The sequence below is a fragment of the Nerophis ophidion genome, linkage group LG19 (assembly GCF_033978795.1).
Source record: "Nerophis ophidion isolate RoL-2023_Sa linkage group LG19, RoL_Noph_v1.0, whole genome shotgun sequence".
NCBI classification, from domain to species: domain Eukaryota; kingdom Metazoa; phylum Chordata; class Actinopteri; order Syngnathiformes; family Syngnathidae; genus Nerophis; species Nerophis ophidion.
In genome coordinates, this window is record NC_084629.1 from 10,059,855 (window position 1) to 10,083,656 (window position 23,802).

A 23,802-nucleotide genomic window follows, 5' to 3' on the forward strand; every position below is an offset into this window, starting at 1 on the left:
GCGCCACGCTGTGAAGCCACACCAAACAAGATTGACAAACACATTTCGGGAGAACATCCTCCCAGTAACACAACATAAACGCAACACAAAAAATACCCATAATCCTTTGTATCCAACAACAAGCCCTGATCTGAACCCACATTGTTGGAATTTGACTTGGTAGCCTGTGCTCTCTCTGTTCAATGCAAGAAACAAAGAAAAACACACCAACAACGAAAGAGTACAGCTCGATGGCGGCCATCCATGGCACCGTATATACTGTAAATACTGTATTCAATTAACCAAAATCAGGAGTATAGTCCAAAAAGCAAAAAAAATGCCAGGGTTTCTAAAGGCGCCAGATCAAAAATTATTGTCATTACGGGCTGTGGCTGTAGGGAACCTCTTTTTATGAACTTAAAATGGCGGTAGCTGCATTTGAAGTACAATGAGTGGTAAGCATCCAGCATCTTTATGTATCTCTGCATGTGCTTTAAAATGTTGCGACTCAGATGTTTGCGTGTAATACTTGTACTGGTGTTTACAATGAACTTATCAGAGGTAATAATGCTTTTAAGTAGTTGGCTATTTACCAATGTTACAAAAATGGTCCTGTATCTGCTGTGTTTTGTGTTCTTGGTTTGGTCTGTACTTTTACCAGTGGCAGACTTATTTTTGCACTTTTAGTGCCATTACGAATGTTAAAATGTTACTTGAACATTTTGCATTTTTATCATCATTCAACTTTTTCATTGTTTTTATTACGTTTTACACTTTGCTATATGTAAAATCTGCACTGCAACCACATAAAAAAATGTCCCCATCAGGGGATGGACACAAGTCAACCCTGGAATAGATTATTCCTATTCGCCTGATTTCACAGGAGGGACAAATTGATTTAATTCTGTTTAGTGTATGTTTATGATGTTGTAGTTTCCAGTAGTGTATAACTGTACTTTGTCGCACTGAAAGTTGTTCTCATATTTTGCCTTTTTCTAATATTCAGAATGTTGTAGCCACTGTAGAGGCCCTTGCAAAACTTATCAGATCGAGACAGGAAAGTGCTCATTTGGGAAAATCTGTGACAAAACGCCCACATTCTCATTATCTTACAGACACATATGCTCATAAAACACTTGCTGTATTCTGCAGGGAACATAAAAGCTAGCAAATACATTATCATTTGAAGCTTTTTAAGCCTTTCTGTATTTATTTTCTTCTTTTTCATGTCATGGTGAAGTGTTATTTGCCCACGGTAAAGCACTCGCTACAGCTCAAGGGAGGGTCTTGGAGCTGAGCAAAGCTTTGGAGATACAGGCGATCAAAGCAGTCCCCTTCCCCACACTCCTTTCTCCTGGGCTGCCCCTGGCCTTGAATTAAAAACTAACACCGCTCAGAAACATCGCTGCATTAAAGGCTCATTTCACTGTGTTTATTGGCATGATTTGGAGCCTTGAGCTGTCAAGATCTCTCACATCAAAGCTGATATGTGCTGAAAAACAGACCTAGACATGCGTCAATGAGGGTTAATATTGTGCAGAACGTGTGTGCTCACACAAATATGGGCCTTTGAAACATTCAAATATGTAGACATAAGTATTGGGACACCTACAGGTTTGTTTGTTTTTAAAAAAACGTTTACAGGGAGCTTGTGCTGCCCGCTTTGCAGGTAGATTTCTTCTTGAGAGACTTTCTACAAGATGCTGGGTATTTAGAGCATTTGCAGGTCTTATTTATGTGCTGAAGTCCTCTTTAAGGCTAAACCCCCTTCGACTGTGTCTCAATCCCTTCAGCCTTGTTGTAGTTTTGAGCGCAATCATCTCCAGTGTACTGGCACATATACATTTGAACTATGCGCTACTTTTTTATTAAAAATGGCAACAACATGCATGTGCATTTACGAGCCAGTCTGGCCCCACAACAAGAGGATACAGTAAAATAAGGAAATGATGGACTACAACTGGTTAAAAATAGGTCTTACGGTAAACCTCTACTACATATGAAGATATCTGCTGATGTAACAAATGCAAAATACATCACAATTGTCTCAAAATCCAAATGTCACGTTTGGAAAGAGGCAAAAGCATTTTTTTAAATAAATCCGCCAATGGTTTGGATTAATATTTTCTGGAGTTATCCAATCCATCCATCCATCCTTTTTCTACCGCTTATTATAAATGATAAATGGGTTGTACTTGTATAGCGCTTTTCTACCTTCAAGGTACTCAAAGCGCTTTGACACTACTTCCACATTTACCCATTCACACACACATTCACACACTGATGGAGGGAGCTGCCATGCAAGGCGCCAACCAGCACCCATCAGGAGCAAGGGTGAAGTGTCTTGCTCAGGACACAACGGACGTGACGAGGTTGGTACTAGGTGGGATTTGAACCAGTGACCCTCGGGTTGCGCACGGTCACTCTCCCACTGCGCCACGCCGTCCCCTTTTAGGGTCGCAGGGGGCGCTGGCGCCTATCTCAGCTACAATCGGGCCAATCCACTTTTTGTATAGCACATTTCAAAAAACAATAGCAGTTTCACAAACTGCTGCACAGAAGTTAAGACATACATACTAGAAGAGACAGTAATATAAACATTTAACTATAAAAGACTAATAAATACATTACAGAAAATAAAATTGACTAAAATCACACAACTCTCATGCCGGTTTAAAAGCCAAAGAGTAAAAATATGTTTTAAGACGTGATTTAAAAGTCATTAAAGAGGGAGCCGTCCGAATAGCAAGAGGGATATTGTTCCAAAGTTTTGGAGCCACAGCAGAAAATCCACGATCACCTCTGGATTTTAAACGGCTTTTTGAGTCTCTAGAGAAAAAGCGCTATATAAATATAATTCACTTCACTTCACTTTTGGGATGACAAGAAGAAACGGATCAGCTGACCTCAGAGACCTTGTGGTGGTATACATTTTTAAAAGGTCTAACATATATTGTGGCGGTAATCTGTTAAGAGATTTAAAAACAAACAACAATATTTCCAAATGGATTTTTAAATGAACTGGGTGCCAGTGAAGGGATGCTAAAATGGGGGTAATGTGTTTTTTAGTTCTTTATTGATTAATTGAAACTTTTATTAGTAGATTTCACAGTACAGAACATATTCCGTACAATTGACCACTAAATGGTAAAACCCAAATAAGTTTTTCAACTTGTTTAATTCGGAGTCCATGTTAAAATGCGAGCAGCAGCATTTTGGACTAACTGCAATCGAGGGATTGAGGCCTGGTTCATTCCAACATAGATGGAGTTGCAGTAGTCCAAACGCGATGAAATAAAAGCATAGATTACCCGCTCAAAGTCGTTAAAAGATAAAACTGATTTAATTTTTGCTAAAAGTCTTAGATGATAAAAACTATATTGTACAACGGAGTTAACCTGCAGCTCCAAATTAAAATCTTTGTCAAACTTAAATCCAAGATTTGTGACTATGGGCTTAAAATAAGGCATCAGGGGGTCCAGGTTATGGGGATCCCAAATACACAAAAAAGGTACCAAACGGTAAAAAAAGTTGGTTTTGCATAATAGGACCCCATAAAGATTGAATTTCTTAACACATTGCCCTAGTACAGACCCTGAGAGTATGTATATATATACAGAGTGGGGCAAAAATTATTTAGTCAGCCACCGATTGTGAAAGTTCTCCCACTTAAAATAATGACAGAGGTCTGTAATTTTCATCATAGGTATACTTCAAATGTGAGAGACACAATGTGGGAAATAAATCCAGGAATTCACATTGCAGGAATCTTAAATAATTTATTTGTAAATTATGGTGGAAAATAAGTGTTTGGTCAACCATTCAAAGATCTCATTGATGGAAGGAGGTTTTGGCTCAAAGTCTCACGATACATGGCCCCATTCATTCTTTCCTTAACACGGCTCAATCGTCTTGTTCCCTTAGCAGAAAAACAGCCCCAAAGCAAGATGTTTCCACCCCCATGCTTCACAGTAGGTGTGGTGTTCTTGGGATGCAACTCAGTATTTTTCTTCCCCCAAACACGACGAGTTGAGTTTATACCAAGAAGTTCTATTTTGGTTTCATCTGACCACATGACATTCTCCCCATCCTCTGCTGTATCATCCATGTATCCATTTTGGTATAAACTCAACTCGTCGTGTTCGGAAGAAGAAGAATACTGAGTTGCATCCCAAGAACACCAAACCTACTGTGAAGCATGGGGGCGGAAACATCATGCTTTGGGGCTGTTTTTCTGCTAAGGGGACAGGACGATTGATCCGTGTTAAGGAAAGAATAAATGGGGCCATGTATCGTGAGATTTTGAGCCAAAACCTCCTTCCATCAATGAGAGCTTTGAATGGTTGACCAAATACTTATTTCCCACCATAATTTACAAATAAATTCTTTAAAATTCCTACAATGTGAATTCCTGGATTTTGTTTTCACATTCTGTCTCTCACAGTTGAAGTGTACCTATGATGAAAATTACAGACGTCTGTCATGATTTTAAGTGAGAGAACTTGCACAATCGGTGGCTGACTAAATACTTTTTTGCCCCCCTGTATATACATATATATATATATATATATATATATATATATGAGAGAGAGAGGGAGAGATGACGGCTCTATGCAGACAAAATTAAAATAGAGATCATATTTCAACTTGGCGGCTAGATGACGCCAATGATCAGCGTTATCTTAAAATTTGCATAATGAACTCCTCCTATATTGTTTGCCAACTTTCCCAACCTTTGAGACACTCTTTTTAAGTGCCACTCTTTGTCACAGCTGCATCTGGTGTGTGTGCAATGTGAATGACAGGAAGAAAAAGGCTTCCATGCAGGCTTGCGCATGGCCCTTTCTACGAATATAATCCAATTAATTACCAATGTCAGATGTCTTACTAGGTAGACGACTAACTTTGCGGGTACTCAAACATCTAAGCAATAAGTAGAACACACGGCTGTGGAGTAAGTTTGAGGTAGTGTGCCTACAGAGAGCGATCGATGACTGGTCGCTGCCTCTCACTGATTTCTGTTAATTATTAGCAACTGCAACGCTTTTACTACTCAATAAATAATTGATTAGTGGCCTTTGTGTAATGCTCGCCCACACGCAGGCAGATCAATTGAGCTATTAAAAGTATAAACAAGTCAGTAATGATTTGGCGACAATATGTAAAAATAACATTTTGGTCAATATGTGCAAAAGTTTTTTTTTTTTAATCTTCAGCATGCTCTCCTGCGCACATTAATCCTGAAGGTGTTTTGCTTTGAGTGACAGGAACTGTAGGCGCAGGCTACCGAGAGGCACAGTTATTTTTGGTAGAATCTGGGTCCTATGGTGCTGGGAATAGCCATCTCTGAACATGTTCGTTTTGAGTGCAACGTCACTCTCTTGGCATGTGATTTTATCAGCACCAGCATGCAATATATTTTTTAACCAATGGTAGGCTAAATTGTAGTGATGAAATACATTTTGCCATATAGTGGGTGGGGGAGTTTATTTGTCAAATGCAGAGTATGGTATAACTGAATAGGACATATGATGGTAAAATGTAAACATATTTCCAATATATTTACAAATGATCTCGCTCTTATATTATAATCCAGTGAAACCTTGATTTACAAACTTAACTGGTTATTGAACATGGTTCGTAAATGGGAAAGTTTGTATAGTGAAGCATGGTTGCCCATAAGAAACAATGTTAACATGAATAATGGGTTCCAGCCTCGACAAAAGTACATATTTCAGTTAAGGTTTGTACAATTTTAACACAATGGCAATGTATATCAAACAGATGGGAGCCATTATCTCCCTGCTTGGCTTGGCACTCGGCATCAAGGGTTGGTATTGGGGGTTAAATCACCAAAATGATTCCCGAGCGCGGCCACCGCTGCTGCTTATTGCTCCTCTCACCCCCGAGGGGGTTGAACAAGGGGATGAGTCAAATACAGAGGGTGATTTCACCTTACCTAGTGTGTGTGTGACTATCAGTGTACTTTGACTTTGACATAAATGGTTAATGGATAAACTTTTTATGTAATAAAAAAAGTAAAAACAACAACAACAAGCTGCTGTATGCTCTAATCCAGGGGTCACCAACGCGGTGCCCGTGGGCACCAGGTAGCCCGTAAGGACCAGATGAGTAGCCCGCTGGCCTGTTCAAATAGCAGCACTTACCAGTGAGCTGCCTTTATTTTTCAAATTTTATTTATTTACTAGCAAGCTGGTCTCGCTTTGTTCGACATTTTTTGTTCTAAGAGAGACAAAACTCAAATAGAATTTGAAAATCCAAGAAAATATTTTAAAAGACTTGGTCTTCACTTGTTTAAATAAATTCATTTATTTTTTTACTTTGCTTCTTATAACTTTCAGAAAGACAATTTTAGAGAAAAAAATACAACCTTAAAAATGATTTTAGGATTTTTAAACACATATACCTTTTTACCTTTTAAATTCCTTCCTCTTCTTTCCTGACAATTTAAATCAATGTTCAAATATTTTTTTATTTTTTTTATTGTAAAGAATAATAAATACATTTTAATTTGATTCTTCATTTTAGCTTCCTTTTTTTCGACTAAGAATATTTGTGAAATATTTCTTCAAACTTATGATTAAAATAAAATAAAAATATTCTGGCAAATCTAGAAAATCTGTAGAATCAAATTTAAATATTATTTCAAAGTGTTGAATTTTTTATTTTTTTTTGTTCTGGAAAATCTAGAAGAAATAATGATATGTCTTTGTTAGAAATATAGCTTCGTCCAATTTGTTATATACTCTAACAAAGTGCAGATTGGATTTTAACCTATTTAAAACATGTCATCAAAATTCTAAAATTAATCTCATTTAGGAAAAATGACTAATTATTTTTTTAATTTTTTCCAAAAAGATGCGAATTAGTTAGTTTTTCTCTTCATTTTTTTCGGTTGAATTTTGAATTTTAAAGAGTCGAAATTGAAGATAAACTATGTTTCAAAATTATTTTTCATTATTTTCGTGTTTTCTCCTCTTTTAAACCGTTTAAGTGTTTTTTTTTCATAATTTATTCTTTACAAAAAACCTTCAGTAGAAGGAAAAAAAATGTAAGACGGATTGACAGACAGAAATACCCAATTTTTTTAAATATATTTATCGGTTTCTAATTATATTTATTGTGAGAAGTCATTAAGATAATCAGTGTTTCCACAAAGATAAATATCCTTATTAATAATAACATAGAATTAAAAGGTAAATTGAGCAAATTGGCTATTTCTGGCAATGTATTTAAGTGTGTATCAAACTGGTAGCCCTTCGCATTAATCAGTACCCAAGAAGTAGCTCTTGGTTTCAAAAAGGTTGGTGACACCTGCTCTAATCTATTAAAACGCACACACACAGAAGTCACTATGGTGACCTCTCACAAACAAAATCACTAAATCCTTAACTCTAACAACCATGCTGCAACAATGATAAATATTTAAAGAAGTAAAATTTACAATGACAACGGCAAAGAACAGATGAGCAAAGAGCTAACAGGAGGAGAAGGAACTGTGCGGGGGAGCTCTGTCTGCGCGTTTGTGCTTTGAAAGAATGAAGGGCCGTGCTAGAAAGAGAAAAGAGATGGTGTCCTTTCCTCTGCTGTGATATGAGTCTGCTATGTCAAATTACCAGTCTCCTTACAATTAAAACTTGCTGGGGCTACTTAGTGCAGTGTTTTTCAACCACTATGCCGCGGTACATTAGTGTGCCGTGGGATAGAGTCTGGTGTGCCGTTGGAGATTATCTAAATTCCCCTATTAGGGTTAAAAATATTTTTTGCAAACCACAAATTATAGTCTGCAAATGATGTGTTGTTGTTGAGTGTCCATGCTGCCTAGAGCTCGGCAGAGTAACCATGTAATACTCGTCCATATCAGTAGGTGGCAGCTGCTAGCTAATTGCCTTGTAGATGTCGGAAACAGCGGGAGGCAGTGTGCAGGTAAAAAGGTGTCTAATGCTTAATCCAAAAATAAACAAAAGGTGAGTGATCCTAAGAAAAGGCATTGAATCTTAGTGAAAGCTAGGCAGAATGAAACTAAAATTGAACTGGCTACAAAGTAAACAAAAACAAAATGCTGGACGAGAGCAAAGACTTACTGTGGAGCAAAGACGGCATCCACAATCTACAACCGAGCATGACAATCAACAATGTCCACACAAAGAAGGATAAAAACAACTGATGTATTCTTGATTGCTAAAACAAAGTAGATGCGGGAAATATCGCTCAAAGGAAGACATGAAAATACCAAAAAAAGAGAAAAAGCCACCAAAATAGGAGCGCAAGACAAGAACTAAAACACTACACACAGGAAAACAGCAAAAAACTCCAAATAAGTCACGGCATGATGTGAGAGGTGGTGACAGTACACCTACTTTGAGACAAGAGCTGTAGTGATGCATGCTTGGTTATGGTTTAAAGTCATACCCAACAATTGTGACAACGACTTTTTACTGTCAACTGAGTTTTGTTTTTCCATGATTTCTGCTGGTGGTGTGTGTCCGGATTTTTTCAACACAAAAAATATGCCTTGGCTCAAAAAAGGTTGAAAAACACTGACTTTGTGTGCTGTGGTCAGCTTGTGAGTGTCATGGATGTACTCCTTGCATAATCTATTTTTTACTCCACAGTGATTTGCTCCTTTCCACGCTAGACAGTTTTTGGGACTCTTATCAAGTTAGAAAAATGGAGGAAACTTGTCAACAGGCAAAACAACTAAGAAAAGGCACACATGCAGGAGTGTTGACACGTGACTCTTCCTGTGCAGCAAGTGAAGTGGAAGATTCTTCCCCCTCAACGATGTTTTGCCTTGCTTTCTTGCCCGCAGGCACCTGAATGAAGCATTCGTACAGAAACATGGTTCGCACAGAGGCATATTTAGCCTGATCTAAAAGTTAAAACTAAAAAGATTGGATCGAGAGGCATTTGTAAATCTAAGTTCCACTGTATCAGAATATAATTAACATTCCCCCAGGAAGTTTTTTTTCCAGTAGAACATTCAATGTTATAGTGTATCACACAGCTTTTGCATGCTGCATGCAGCACACATTATTTTAAAGAAGACCTATTATGCAAAACCAACTTTTCTTACCTATTGGTACCTGCTGTTGTGCTTTATGGATCTGCTCATTGGCCGAGTGGAGTGTCCACTCTGAGATCGGTAGGTTGTGAAATCAAAACCCCGCCGAGTCATGCCAAAGACTATAAAAATTGTGACCCATTTGCTCCCTGCTTGGCACTCAGCATCAAATGTTGGAATTGGGGGTTAAATCACCAAAAATGATTCCCGGGCGCGGCTACTGCTGCTGCTCACTGCTCCCTTCACCTCCCAGGGGGTGAACAAGGGGATAGGTCAAATGCAGAGGACACATTTCACCACACGTAGTGTGTGTGTGACAATCATTGGTACTTTAACTCTACTTTATCTGCATGAATCCTGAAAATGTTGTATCAAACCGTGGAAGCATTGCAGAGATACTGTATTTATAACAATCTGTTTGGAATTTGCCCATTTGGTGACGTTTTTCCTAACTGTGACGTCAGCGGATATCTCCATGTATGGTAAAAATGTACCCAAAGTGCTTTGCCTGCGTCCACCATTGTCGTCCATGATATAGTCAATAAGGTCCTTATTTTTCGCTATTGTCTAGCGTTGGGGCAGATTGGCTCGTACATGCACATGCATCCTCCGCTGTTGCCATTTGTAATACAAATTAGCATACAGCTTTAATCTATATCTGTCATTAAACTTGCCATGTAAGCACTAAAAAGCCACTTGAAAACAGTATGTAAAACATAATATATGTAAAATGTTGACCAAGGAACCACCGTTACATGTCATGTAGACCACAAGAACCCGCTTAACTAGACTGTAAACTACAGCTTTACAGACGCCATGTCTTCTCTGCAGGTGTTGTGTCCTGAGGTGAAGCTGTCTACAGCGTAGTATCAGTCACACTAAAATACAACTACAGTCAATTAGCAGCCCAATGGACCTTTATTAACTAAAGAGGATGGCACACCAAAAATTAAAGGGGCTGTTTGCAAAATGCCTTAAGTATTTTTTTTGCAAACCAAAATAAGGTATAACAAGAACAATGGTATAAGAAGAACACCACCAGCTAAATTATAATGCTAGTATTGGTTTAAACATTTTACAAAATGTCTATATTTTTCACACTTGCTACTTATATGAATAAAAAAATTGCTTGTCAGTCCTCTCATCGCAAATCGCTGTCTCGAACAAACTCACAAGCCTACAGAGGGTGCACACCTACACATAGGCAACATAAATCCAGCCAAATCCCTATTATTAGCTAACAACACACAAAGCCCATGTGTATGTGTTACACAAAGTCTAGTTAATGTGTTTAAAGCTGTCAGAGGTTGGGATATAATGCTTAAAACACTTGGAAAGTTGGTGCCATCTAGGCAGCTGCGTCAAGGTTTCAAACAACCCCTTTAATCTGAGAATGGTCTCCATAAAGCAGAGGGCATTGTTTTGAGAAGTTATAATAATATGATTTGAAGTTGCCTGTGATAAGGTGGCGACTTGTCCAGGGCGTACACCGCCTACCGCCCGAATGCAGCTGAGATAGGCTCAAGCAACCCCCCGTGACCCCAAAAGGGACAAGCAGTAAAGAATGGATGGATGGATGGATGGATTTGAAGTTGCGCTGCACTGCAACTAAATTGTTTTGGGGACCACACCCCTTCACTTTTAGTCTTATTGTGTTTGTTTGGGCAACCAGCATCCTGTAGAGTAGACATTTGATATTGGTGTCAAATTCAAATAACTGCTCAAAGTAAGAGGACTTAAATACTGTAGGTGCCTGGAGAATCCCCCTTTTATCGGACAATGGTCTCCATAAAGCAGAGGGCATTGTTTTGAGAAGTTTTGGTAATATGATTTGAAGTTGCCTGTGATGAGGTAACGACTTCTGCAGGGTGTATCCCGCCTACTGCCCGAATGCAGCTGAGATAGGCTCCAGCGACCCCAAAAAGGACAAGCAGTAAAGAATGGATGGATGGATGGATTTGAAGTTGCACTGCACTGCAACTAAATTGTTTTGGGGACCACATCCCTTCACTTTTAGTCTTATTGTGTTTGTTCTGGGCAACCAGCATCCTTTAGACCAGGGGTCACCAACGCGGCGCCCGTGGGCACCAGGTAGCCCGTAAGGACCAGATGAGTAACCCGCTGGCCTGTTCTAAAAATAGCTCAAATAGCAGCACTTACCAGTGAGCTGCCGCTATTTTTTTTTTAAATTGTATTTATTTACTAGCAAGCTGGTCTTGCTTTGCTCGACATTTTTAATTCTAAAAGAGACAAAACTCAAATAGAATTTGAAAATCCAAGGACATTTTTTAAAGACTTGGTCTTCACTTGTTTAAATAAATTCATTTATTTTTTTACTTTGCTTCTTATAACTTTCAGAAAGACAATTTTAGAGAAAAAATACAACTTTAAAAATGCTTTTAGGATTTTTAAACACATATACCTTTTTACCTTTTAAATTCGTTCCTTTTCTTTCCTGACAATTTAAATCAAAGTTCAAGTATATATATATTTTTTTTATTATTGTAAAGAATAATAAATACATTTTAATTTAATTCTTCATTTTAGCTTCTGTTTTTTCGACAAAGAAAATTTGTGAAATATTTCTTCAAACTTATGATTAAAATTCAAAAAAATTATTCTGGCAAATCTACAAAATCTGTAGAATCAAATTTAAATCTTATTTCAAAGTGGATTTTAACCTATTTAAAATATGTCATCAAAATTCTAAAATTAATCTTAATCAGGAAAAATTACTAATGATGTTCCATAAATTTGAATTTTTTTTTTTTTCAAAAAGATTCGAATTAGCTAGTTTTTCTCTTCACTTTTTTCGGTTGAATTTAGAATTTTAAAGAGTTGAAATTGAAGATAAACTATGTTTCAAAATTTTATTTTCATTTTTTTTGTGTTTTCTCCTCTTTTAAACCGATCAATTAAGTGTTTTTTTCATCATTTATTCTCTACAAAAAAAACTTCCGTAAAAGGGAAAAAAATGTACAACAGAATGACAGATATATTTTTTTAAAATATATATATATATATTTATTTATTAAAGGTAAATTGAGCAAATTGGCTATTTCTGGCAATTTATTTAAGTGTGTATCAAACTGGTAGCCCTTCGCATTAACCAGTACCCAAGAAGTAGCTCTTGGTTTCAAAAAGATTGGTGACCCCTGCTCTAGACATTTGATTTTGAGGTCAAATTCAGATAACTGCTAAAAGTAAGAGGACTCAAATACTGTAGGTGCCTGGAAAATCCCCTCAGTGATGTAAATCACAAGTTTGGATCCTACTGTTTTGTCTGCTAGCAAGGTTATTATGTCAATGCAAGGATTTCCAATGTGTTTACAGTGGTCCAAGATCCTCTACACAACAGGAGCACTGTAGGGTTTTTAGGAACTTGCTGCAAAATCGTTTGTATCCCCAACTTTGGACTGAACACTGTGGCCGATATGGTGTCATTCCCAGGCCGCAAGTTGAGAAGCCCTGCTGTACAGGCATTAAGTACAAGCTGATGGATGATGTGGTTAGTACCTGATGTCCAACAGGGCACCTTTAAATGTGGTCAAAGGTTTCCTGGCTCCTTTGGTTCGGCTCTCTGCTTTATCGTTGTCCTCTGCCCTCAATTGGTCCTCTATGAAATTCACCTGAAAGGAAATGAGCACACTTAATTAGAGAGGCAAGAACCTTGTCGTGTCGCAATGTTTAACTCCTGGCCTCCACATCTGCTGTCCTGTTAGGTAATGAAGTGTAATAATTGGGTCAAAGTCACGTTTTTATTTCTCATGCTCATAACATTTTTTTTAAAAACACCCTGTGGAGACCCCCGACAATCAGTCAACATTTCGGAGAAGCAGTTTACATTTGAGAACACAAAACTATGATGAACTTCATTACTTGGAAATTTAAGAAAAACAAAAACGACACGCATCAGTAGTATAATGTGTATGAACGTCATACACTTTGACCTCAAGCATCCCAAGACAAACCGCAAGACCATGACATGATGTTTATTTTGAAAATATTAATTCCGTGACAGTAAAAGCAGATGGTAGGTGGGTGGGTGGGCCGCTCGTGTGTTTTTGTTGTGTTCACGTGGTTGGGGATGGGGAAGCAAAGGTAATCTGACTCTGCATGTGATGGGAAAGTGAGTGACTCACAGGGGGGAAGTTTGACATTAGTGCCAGCTAAAGCGTATTGCCGTTATGCAAGTGGAAGAATGAAGAAATCCAGATAAACAGCTGCTAAAACATCTTCATTTATTAATCATCATTGTAAAGTGCAAAGTTGATACAGACAAAAGTGAAGTAAAATGAGTAGATGAAGGTATCACATGCTACTGTTATAAAGTAAAATAGAAGATTTCAATCACAAAGTATTATGATGATGTAGGACTTTCTCAAAACTTGTTATTGTTCTAACATAAACATTACTAATTGAATTATTTAATAATACACTTCAATCAAAAAGCCCTTTATCATGATCAACAAAATAAACAATTATTCTGACAATAAGCAACCTTGTAAAATGTGATGACCTAACTGAACCTTAAGTTTGGGAAACTCTGATCCAAGGTGCTGCTTTATTTGTAAAGACAATACAAATACTGATTACAGATTTTTTCAAACATAAAATGAAATGTTTAACTAACTTCAAGAAAGCGATTCATTCAAAAACATTTTAAATGCATACAAATACAATTAATTACAAGAAACAATTAGAAAGAGCAGATGACCATTCCCATGTTAGAGTACTTCAAATGATCGTTGGTTGTAGTTGTCTAAAGACTGAAATGCTGGTAAATTGGAGTGTCTTACTGCTACAGTACATTTTGATAAGGCCCGAGGCAGGAGTCACTACGTGCTTGGCGGTCGTCAGACCGGTACGATATAATAGTGTTGGACATGAGGCACAGAGGGCGTTTGTTAGTGCTTTGCCTCTGAGGCATTTGGGGTAGATTTAGTGCTTCACTGTGACAACTTTGTCTACTGTTTTAAAACAGTAATTCACTTCATACTTGGAGGAGAGGTTTGAAGTTAAAAACTTGTAAAATAAAATGTTTGTATTGTTGTTGTGGTTCACAGAAATGTCTTCAGGTGATTGTGCAAAAATACCAGGCTTGACAATCCAGTAGCCGTAATCACCTAAAAATGCAAAAATGTCAGAAATGTAGTCGGTTCCTCGCTAAAATGTAGAGACAAATTGAAATGTGACATCCAAGACGGCGTCAGTGGTCGGCATCTGGCAAATGCGCTCACAGTGAGAACACCTGTGGATATCTTGCAGAGAATGAACGCCGTGTGTGGGTGCAGTGATCCGACACTGCCTCACCACCTCCAGCCCTTGTTTCAAAAGAGAAAGAGAGGCAATTAGCTTCCTTTGGTGTCATTAAGTCACCAAGAACCCAACGATATCTTCTTGTCTTGAAGAAGAAATGGAAGGTGGAGGTAAAAGCCCTTCTCGGCAGACTGGTGTAGAAGAAGCACAGATGAGAGGACCCTGAATGAAGTGTTTTCTCCTTCCTATGACATATTACCACTGAGTTTAGCTCAATACGGTATGTTTATTATGTGCAGTAAAGCGTGCTGAAACCAATTCAGGACTGCAATCCAGATGTCTTAGAATCCTGTTGTCATAAAATCGATCACTCAATCTGGAGTGATGATAGTCCACCGATCAATGCATGGTGGAACACTGGTGACCTAGGTAAAAGGTGCCAACAAAGTTTCCGCAAAGCAGTACTGTATGGTTTGGGTGAGTTTGGTATGGTAGGCATTTTTAAAACATCCTATGTGAATGTAGGTAGCACACTATTGGTACCCTTCTGAAGGGTGGAGAGCTAGAAAGCTGCTGTTCAATGATTACATTGACAGAGAAAGTTACACTTTTCCCCTAAGCACACTGTTTACCCCAATGTATCTTCCTCCTAAGGCGGTTAGGTTGACGTCCATTGGAAACAAATTATAAATCGTTTTGTTACAAGCTATCACGCTAACCTTGTGTTCATCATTTACAGCCTAAATACAAACAAACCCAGCTTTTAAATGAGGCTAATGACTTGCGAATCTGCATATCTCCCTGGTTATCTCAATCTGTTTTGAATGACCAATGTGGTATGCAGCCTCAATGGTGGCCCTTGTTTGTTGGGGATTAGAAGGTAATTGGAGTTTAGGGTTCCAGTAAATATGGTTTCAGTGTCCCACAGTTCTGTTATAGCTATAGCCTAGTACAAATGTGGGTCAAGCCCAAGTCGACACAGCATCACATTAACCCCATAGCAAACATCAAAAGACTGTTTGATGATGATGAACTTGCTCCCGGGCATGGATTCCATGCAGGCTTATTTTGCACACGGCAAGGAAACGAAACCAAATTGATTCCGAGGCTGGTGGCTGGATCTCTATGAGTGAAGAGAGTGAATGAGATAAGTGGTCTGCAGTGCAGAGTGCTCCAAGGACACGGGGAAACCAGAGAGTAGGTGGACAGCAGTTGTAGAAGTTTTCAAGCAAGACCACGCAACCCTGGGAGAACACCTTCCAACAAACACCTGACCGGCTCAAACAAGGATGCATGTGAGATGACAAAAAGAAGCCAAACATGTTAGAAGCCGCCTTCACTCTGGCATTGGGAGATTTCAAATCTGAACATTACTCTGCCTCCTAATTCATAGTCCTATCCACAGAGCAGTCTAAACACATGCTGTACTCCTGGATTGAAGTTTGAGTATGTGAACGCAGAAAGCCAAACATCCTTGGAAAAAATGTATGCGAGAACCAGCAATCATGTAGCGCAAAGTTAAATTAACATACCTACACTACACAATCTGTAAACAAAATAGAAGAGGTACCTTTTTGGGCTTTACGGCAACAACTTCTGCTGAGTTAAAGCTGGACTCAAGGCCATCTTTGCTCTCTAGCTCGCCATCCTTGCTCTCAATCTCATCCTCACTGACGATTGGTCCGTTGTCGCTCATGGGCGTCTGGAAGTCGTCATCGGGGAGAGGAGGGTAGCTGTACTTAAACGGATCCTGTAATGTACCCAGAGATCTTGTATTAATGCACGACGTGGTCAGACTTGAAAATCTACTCAATGTTATCACATTGATTTATTTGTTGACCACATTATGAGTCACATTCACTCAACCTAAAAAAAATATAATTCAAAAGATGTCCAAACAAAAGACTGCTTTTATAAATCCAAAAATTGTGGCGGACTAGAAAATATGTCAAAGTACACAGAGAAAAATGACAACGTACCGTTCCACCCATGTGAGGTGGAAGGTACTCTGCATCGATATACGACTGGATTTCCGATCTGGATGCGAACTTGAGCTTGCTGATGGCCTCCGGTCCCAACCAGGATTTTATAATCTTCCATGCAGCTATGCGAAAGAGAAACAATGACATTGAGATGAGACATCAGAAAAGAAACATAAGGGGGAACTGCACCTTTTTTTTTAAATGTTGCCTATCGATCACAATCCTTATGAAGGATAAGAAGATGGATGTATTTTTTTTCTAATGCATTGTAACTCGTAAATTAAAGTCTGCTTGCAACAAAGCAAACAGGAGGTCCTCTATTTCACCCATAAAACCCAATAAATAACCATCCAAAAACCAACAATACTCCATTTACATTTCCCATCTTGAACATTAACCAAGTATTAATGATAAAGTTATTATAAGCGCTAACACAGACGAACCTTGATCCCAAGTTTGTGTGCTTATATTGACATCATCGAGTGGTAAACAGCTTCCTCGCTTGTGGAAGTTTACTGGCGATCATAAATCATGACTCTCACCTGAATAGTAGAAGGAAGATGGTGTAATTCGAAAAGTTTGTCAACTTTGATGGCCTATTTAGACCAGGAAATGGCGAGAGCGAGACAAAATGACGCTTGATGAGTCATTCTTCAACTAAAATGGGACTATGACAAGATTCTAACAGTCAGCATCCTAATGAAAGTAGAAGGTGTACAGTAAGTGATTTTTTTTTTTTTTGGGGGGGGATATGATGAAATCCACAGTGAGTAATAATCAGTGATGTTGTAGAAAAAGCAAACATACTGCAATTGTTTAATTAATAAAATACATAAATATTATTATATTATTACTACATGACATATATCTTACAGTGTATATACAAAACCTTAACAGAGGTGTTTGGATGTTTAAATGGATTTTATGGGAAGAAAAGAGTGACTCCCCTATGCTCCATTGTAAGCAGACTTTTGATCACATTTAGTTACTATTTAGAATGCATAAAAAAATAAAAACATATGTGGTCTTGTCTTATATAAGGATCGTGAATGATCGGCAAAATTAAAAAAAAAGTGCAGTTCCCTTTAAGATGTTAGAGCCAACTTGCTCTCACCGTTCATGATCCAAGGCATCTCCACAATGATCATCTTCGCTGAAAACAGACACGATATGTGTGAATTTTATAATCATAGTTAAAACAATGATTTTGTAAGTGACAAAAGTTTTACTTACATAGCAATTTAGGATAATAGACTTTGAAGCAATTTACAACATACTTCACAAAGTCCATGTCCTGCAAGAAAATGACACTGTTCAAAATCACTTATTTTGTTGGACACCATAAAAGTTGCTTATGGACAGAACTATTGCACAATCATGTATTCTCGGTCCACTATATTATTCCTCCATGGTGTAACAAGATCCAATACAAGAGCCCAATCAAATAGATATATGTACAAATATAACATAGTGTCAGAGAATAATCATTGTAATGCATTTTGCAGAACAATAAACTTTATCCTTTAGGAAACTCACAAGTGTCGCCATCTTCTGTATAGGCCGCACAATTGATCAATTAAAAAAATTATTGGCAGACTAATCAGCTCTGAAAATCCTTATGGCTGTGGGCCAGAAGGAGTCTGTGATGGATGTTCAGCGTAGCGTTTCATGTTGACTGCAATCATCATGCAAACAGTTTATCAATAGAAGCAGGCCCTACGCCCTGACTGGGCTCTGTAATTGGCAGGAATCCTCATTGCCATGCAGGCGAGGTGCTCCACAAGCCTTAACGAGATCATACTGAACAGCGCAGAGGCTTGGATTTACTAAACTCCTCACTTTATATGCATGTTGCAGAGCTGTTTTTTTTTTAGGCTTCTTCCTCACGTTGGTCTATGTGTTCAACCCATTAGTTTTCTCCAGAGCTTCAGTAGGGAGCTCACGTCTGTGACCCAGAGTCCACGGATTAGAAAGCCCCTCAAAAGGACCAGCGGGATTTAAAGGTTATTTTAATCTCCAAGGAGTAAAACCACTGAAGAGCATCAGTCCCTGGGAGCCCCACAGCAATAAGACGATAACTTAAGACTTGGTGGAGACACGTTTTTTTTTTAATATGAATGCATCTGTTTAACAAGTATTACTTACTATATGGCCGATGCCAGATTCTGCCATGTCAAACACAACCGTCAGGGGCATTCCGGGTTCTTTCTTGACGTATCGTTCCAACCAGAAAGCCACGTACTTCTTCTTGTCTATGACCGATTTTGCATCCTTCACATGCAGCTTCACTTTAAACCAGACTGTAAACAGTGAGAGGTGACAAATTATTGGCATGTAACAGAATGCCCACAGGATGAAAGAGTACTCATACAAACAACATATTTTTCCCTCCTGAAGTGTAAAGGCCGCAGACACGGAGAGGGAGGTGCAATTTTTCCAGTTTAAAATGCATAACATGGAGGGACGCAACGCGCCTTGTGTGTAGGGCAGGGGTAGGGAACCTATGGCTCTAGAGCCGGATGTGGGTCTTTTGTTGACTGCATCTGGCTCTCAGATAAATCTTAGCTGACATTGCTTAACATGATAAGTAATTAATAATTACACTGGTAATGGCAGTGTTAAAAATAACGTTCAAAATATAAAACATTCTCATGCATTTTAATCCATCCATCTATTTTCTACCGCACCTGTTTAACAAGTATTTTTATTTATTATTGGGTCTGCTTAAAAATAACAATGGTATTAAAAAGAATGAGCGACTACTTATACTCTAAAAATGTTGGTCTTACTTAAAAATTAACGCATTTAGTTGTATTCAGTGTTAAAAAAATATTATATGGCTCTCACGGAAATACATTTGAAAATATTTGGCTTTCATGGCTCTCTCAGCCAAAAAGGTTCCCGACCGCTGGTGTAGGGTATATAGCGATACCGGGTCTTAAGTGGGAAGTTTCACACTCAACACTCACTTTTGCCCCACTGTTGTGTTGAAAGCAACTATTGCTGGTCAACAACGATGACTGTAGGATACTGTGTCATTGTGTAAACGCGCACACTGTTACAGAACTGTATGTTTAATCTACAAGGCTCAGGGGGATACATACTTCTAAATGGCAACTTCGCATCATTTCTGTGTGAAAGAGGCTACCATGAGTGTCATAAAAAGATGTGCTCACAGAGCTTGTTGCCTTCTTTGTCGTATCCATGGAGGAAGACAGCGCCTGACTCAAACATCCACTTGGGAATGCTGCTCTCACTGAGGTCTGAGGGGAAAACAAGATCATTAGATAATTCATGCAGAAATGAGGATTGCGTCAATAGCACGCAGCACTTAACCACAACCTTTTGAAACCGCAATGCCAGCTGAAAACTGATTCTGCGGTCATTATTGCTACATCATTTTTTGTACAGTAAGCTAAATTTAATAGCAAAAAGAAGTACAAACCAGTCTGACAAGGTTCTTTCATTGTGAGAATGTGACCCAGCCATGTCAAAGTGCTAGATTTCAGAGTAAAATAACCAACAAAAGGACGACTTCTAACTTTGGTGACAGAACTCTTTAACAGTATTCCCCTAAAATAACTTTTCGATAAATTGGATTTACTTAATAAAAAAAGACTAGCTCAGAGTAAAGAAAACACAGAGGATGTTTTAACAGTGGGTAATGTCAGTGTTTTCATGACATTTATCACACAATGGCAGTCTGTACAGGACCAAGCCTGAGAGGCACAGAGAAAGAGACACTGCCAACCACTAAGCAAGGCAACAGCCCCCTTGACAGGAAGCACTAGTTTTTGTTAAGCACTTGCATCAGCTGTTGTGCTGACGAAACAAACTGCAAAATACTGTCAAGATAGCATTTACCCTGTAATCGGTAAACTTCATAATTTATTAGTGTGAAGTCAGATGGTATAGTATGACGAACAGAGTGGCTTTAGAAAACAAATTTTGTGTGAAGGGATGAGTCCATGAAGCAATGTGAGCCCTCACCATTCACGCCATACTCCTTTCTCCAGCGAAAACTCTCGTCTATCATTTTCAAGGTGTCGTCCACAACGTAAAGCCGCCACATCAGGTAGCCCTCCACCATGGAATTGTCTTCTTGTAGTCTGTCCATGTCTCTCTGGTCATATTTTTCTGCTGAATCTGGAGGCACAATACAATAAACATGCCATGCTTGACATTTTTACTACAGCATGTTACTGATCTACACAAGACGAATTATGAAGGGGTCAATGTAATATGTAAGGGCAATGCAGAACCACTGTTACCCAAATAACAAGCTGTGGATCACCAGCCAGCTCAATGTGCTGCTGAATGAAAAGAAGCAAGCATTCTGACTCTTTTTTTTTTTTTCCTGAGGAAGCTTAGGTCTTTTAATGTGTGCAGCAAGCTGTTGGAGATCTGTTATCAATCTGTTGTGGCCAGTGCCCTGTACTTTGTAGTGGTTTGTTAGGGGGAGCAGCACCAGCAAAAGGGACCTAAACCGGAATGACAAACTGATCTGGAAAGCCGGCCAAACTATTGGCCCGCAGTTTTAGGCGTTTGTGTCAGTGAGGGACTGGAGGACACTGGACAAACTGCTGGCCATCTTGGACAATCCTGCCCACCCACTCCACCAGACAATTGAGGCACAGTGGAGCTCATACTCAAACAGGCTCCTTCAGCTTTGCTCCCAAAGTGTTCGATTCAAGAACTCCTTCATTCCGCACTCCATCCAGCTGTATAATCACTCGCCATACAGCAACAGATGATATCTGTCGATTACCTGACCGCTTTTTGGAAGGGAATAGCTTGGTTGGTAGAGTGGCCGTGACAGAAACTTGAGGGTTACAGGTTCGATCCCCTCTTCCACCATCCTAGTCACTGCCTTTGTGTCCTTGGGCAAGACACTTTACCCACCTGCTCCAAGTACCACCCACACTGGTTTCAATGTAATTTAGATATTGGGTTTCACTATGTTAAAGCACTTTGAGTCACTAGAGAAAAGCGCTATACAAATATAATTCACTTCACTTCTATGTTAGCTACCTCTCTTTGTTTTTAATGTCTATTTTCTGCTGGAGCTACTCTGTTTTATGCTGAAGCTGCAACATATACTGTAGTATTGTACATGGTATTGTTATACATTATACATATTATATAAAAATAGAATATATCAGCATATATCATATACTGTATATATAATATGTACATTTTACTTATGTTATATTTCATATTGCTGCTACGGTACATTTTTGGTCTACTTCCATCCATCCATGTTCTACTGCTTGTCCCTTACAGGGTGGCGGTGGGTGCTGGAGCCAATCTCAGCTGCATTTGGGTGGAAGGCGGCGTACACCCTGGACAAGTCGCCACCTCATCCCAGGGCCAACACAGATAGACAAGACAGCATACACGCACTAGGGCCAATTTAGTGTTGCCAAATTCCAATCAACCTATCTCCTGGTGCATGTCTTTGGAGGAGGGAGGAGGCTGGAATACCCGGCAGGAACCCACTACTTTATACCTGCATTATCCTTTCTATCCTTCTTACCCTTTCCATCCACCCATCCATCAGTTTCTAGTGAAGTGAAGTGAATTATATTTATATAGCGCTTTTTCTCTAGTGACTCAAAGCGCTTTACATAGTGAAACCCAATATCTCATTTTTACATTTAAACCAGTGTGGGTGGTACTGGGAGCAGGTGGGTAAAGTGTCTTGCCAAAGGACACAACAGCAGTGACTAGGATGGCTGAAGCGGGGATCGAACCTGCAACCCTCAAGTTGCTGGCACGGCCGCTCCACCAACCGAGCTATACTGCCCCAATATTGCTGCTACGGTACATTTTTAGTCTACTTCCATTCATCCATCCATGTTCTACTGCTTGTCCCTTAAAGGGTCATGGGGGTGCTGGAGCCAATCTCAGCTGCATTAGGGCGGAAGGCGGGATACACCCTGGACAAGTCTCCACCTCATTGCAGGGCCAACACAGATAGACAGACAACATTCACACACTAGGGCCAATTTAGTGTGGCCAATCAACCTATCCCCAGGTGCATGTCTTTGGAGGAGGGAGGAAGCCCACTACTTTATACCTGCATTATCCTTTCTATCCTTCTTACCCTTTCCATCCACCCATCCATCAGTTTCTAGTGAAGTGAAGTGAATTATATTTATATAGCGCTTTTTCTCTAGTGACTCAAAGCGCTTTACATAGTGAAACCCAATATCTCATTTTTACATTTAAACCAGTGTGGGTGGTACTGGGAGCAGGTGGGTAAAGTGTCTTGCCCAAGGACACAACAGCAGTGACTAGGATGGCTGAAGCGGGGATCGAACCTGCAACCCTCAAGTTGCTGGCACGGCCGCTCCACCAACCGAGCTATACCGCCCCAATATTGCTGCTACGGTACATTTTTAGTCTACTTCCATTCATCCATCCATGTTCTACTGCTTGTCCCTTAAAGGGTCATGGGGGTGCTGGAGCCAATCTCAGCTGCATTAGGGCGGAAGGCGGGATACACCCTGGACAAGTCTCCACCTCATTGCAGGGCCAACACAGATAGACAGACAACATTCACACTCACATTCACGCACTAGGGCCAATTTAGTGTGGCCAATCAACCTATCCCCAGGTGCATGTCTTTGGAGGAGGGAGGAAGCCCACTACTTTATACCTGCATTATCCTTTACATCCTTACCCTTTCAATCCACCCATCCAACAGTTTTCTACCGCTTGTCCCTTTTTTTGGGGTCGCTGGAGCCTATCTCACCCTGGGCAAGTCGCCACCTCATCGCAGGGCCAACAGATAGACAACATTCATACATTAGGGCCAATTTAGTGTTGCCAAATGCCAATCAACCTATCCCCAGGTGCATGTCTTTAGAGGTGGGAGGAAGCCGGAGTACACGGAGGGAACCCACTTCTTTATACCAGCATTATCCTTTCCATCCTTACCCTTTCCATCCTTTGTAACTGAGCTACTGTGTGGAACAGTTTGCCTTGTGGATCATTAAAGTTTGTCTAAGTCCAAGTTATCTGATGGGGCTTATCTCGGCTCAAAGTGTTAAGTCATGATGCTATCAACACGAACAACTAAGTGGGAACTTAAGTCCATAGACAAGAACAAGAAAGTTTGATCATATTACGCCTATACTGGCTCACCTGCACTAGCTTCCTGTGTACTTAAGATGTGACTTTAAGGTTTTACTACTTACGTACAAAATACTGCACGGTCTAGCTCCAGCCTATCTTGCCGATCGTATTGTACCATATGTCCCGGCAAGAAATCTGCGTTCAAAGGACTCCGGCTTATTAGTGATTCCCAGAGCCCAAAAAAAGTCTGCGGGCTATAGAGCGTTTTCCATTCGGGCTCAAGTACTCTGGAATGCCCTCCCGGTAACAGTTCGAGATGCTACCTCAGTAGAAACATTTAAGTCTCATCTTAAAACTCATTTGTATACTCTAGCTTTTAAATAGACCCCCTTTTTAGACCAGTTGATCTGCCGTTTC

General features: G+C 39.5%; 1 protein-coding gene across 1 annotated transcript in view; it reads right to left on the reverse strand.

The window, feature by feature from the left end:
- Positions 1-23,802, reverse strand: part of LOC133537939 (motile sperm domain-containing protein 2-like) — a 34,385-nt gene that overhangs the window by 9,570 nt on the left and 1,013 nt on the right. Inside the window, exons 3-10 of the mRNA XM_061879119.1 lie at positions 20,296-20,451; positions 19,482-19,568; positions 18,451-18,605; positions 17,539-17,599; positions 17,420-17,458; positions 16,303-16,427; positions 15,894-16,073; positions 12,581-12,693 (exon numbers count right to left, since the gene is read on the reverse strand). Coding sequence (XP_061735103.1) covers positions 12,581-12,693; positions 15,894-16,073; positions 16,303-16,427; positions 17,420-17,458; positions 17,539-17,599; positions 18,451-18,605; positions 19,482-19,568; positions 20,296-20,451 — 916 coding nt within the window. The remainder of the gene's footprint in view (positions 1-12,580; positions 12,694-15,893; positions 16,074-16,302; positions 16,428-17,419; positions 17,459-17,538; positions 17,600-18,450; positions 18,606-19,481; positions 19,569-20,295; positions 20,452-23,802) is intronic.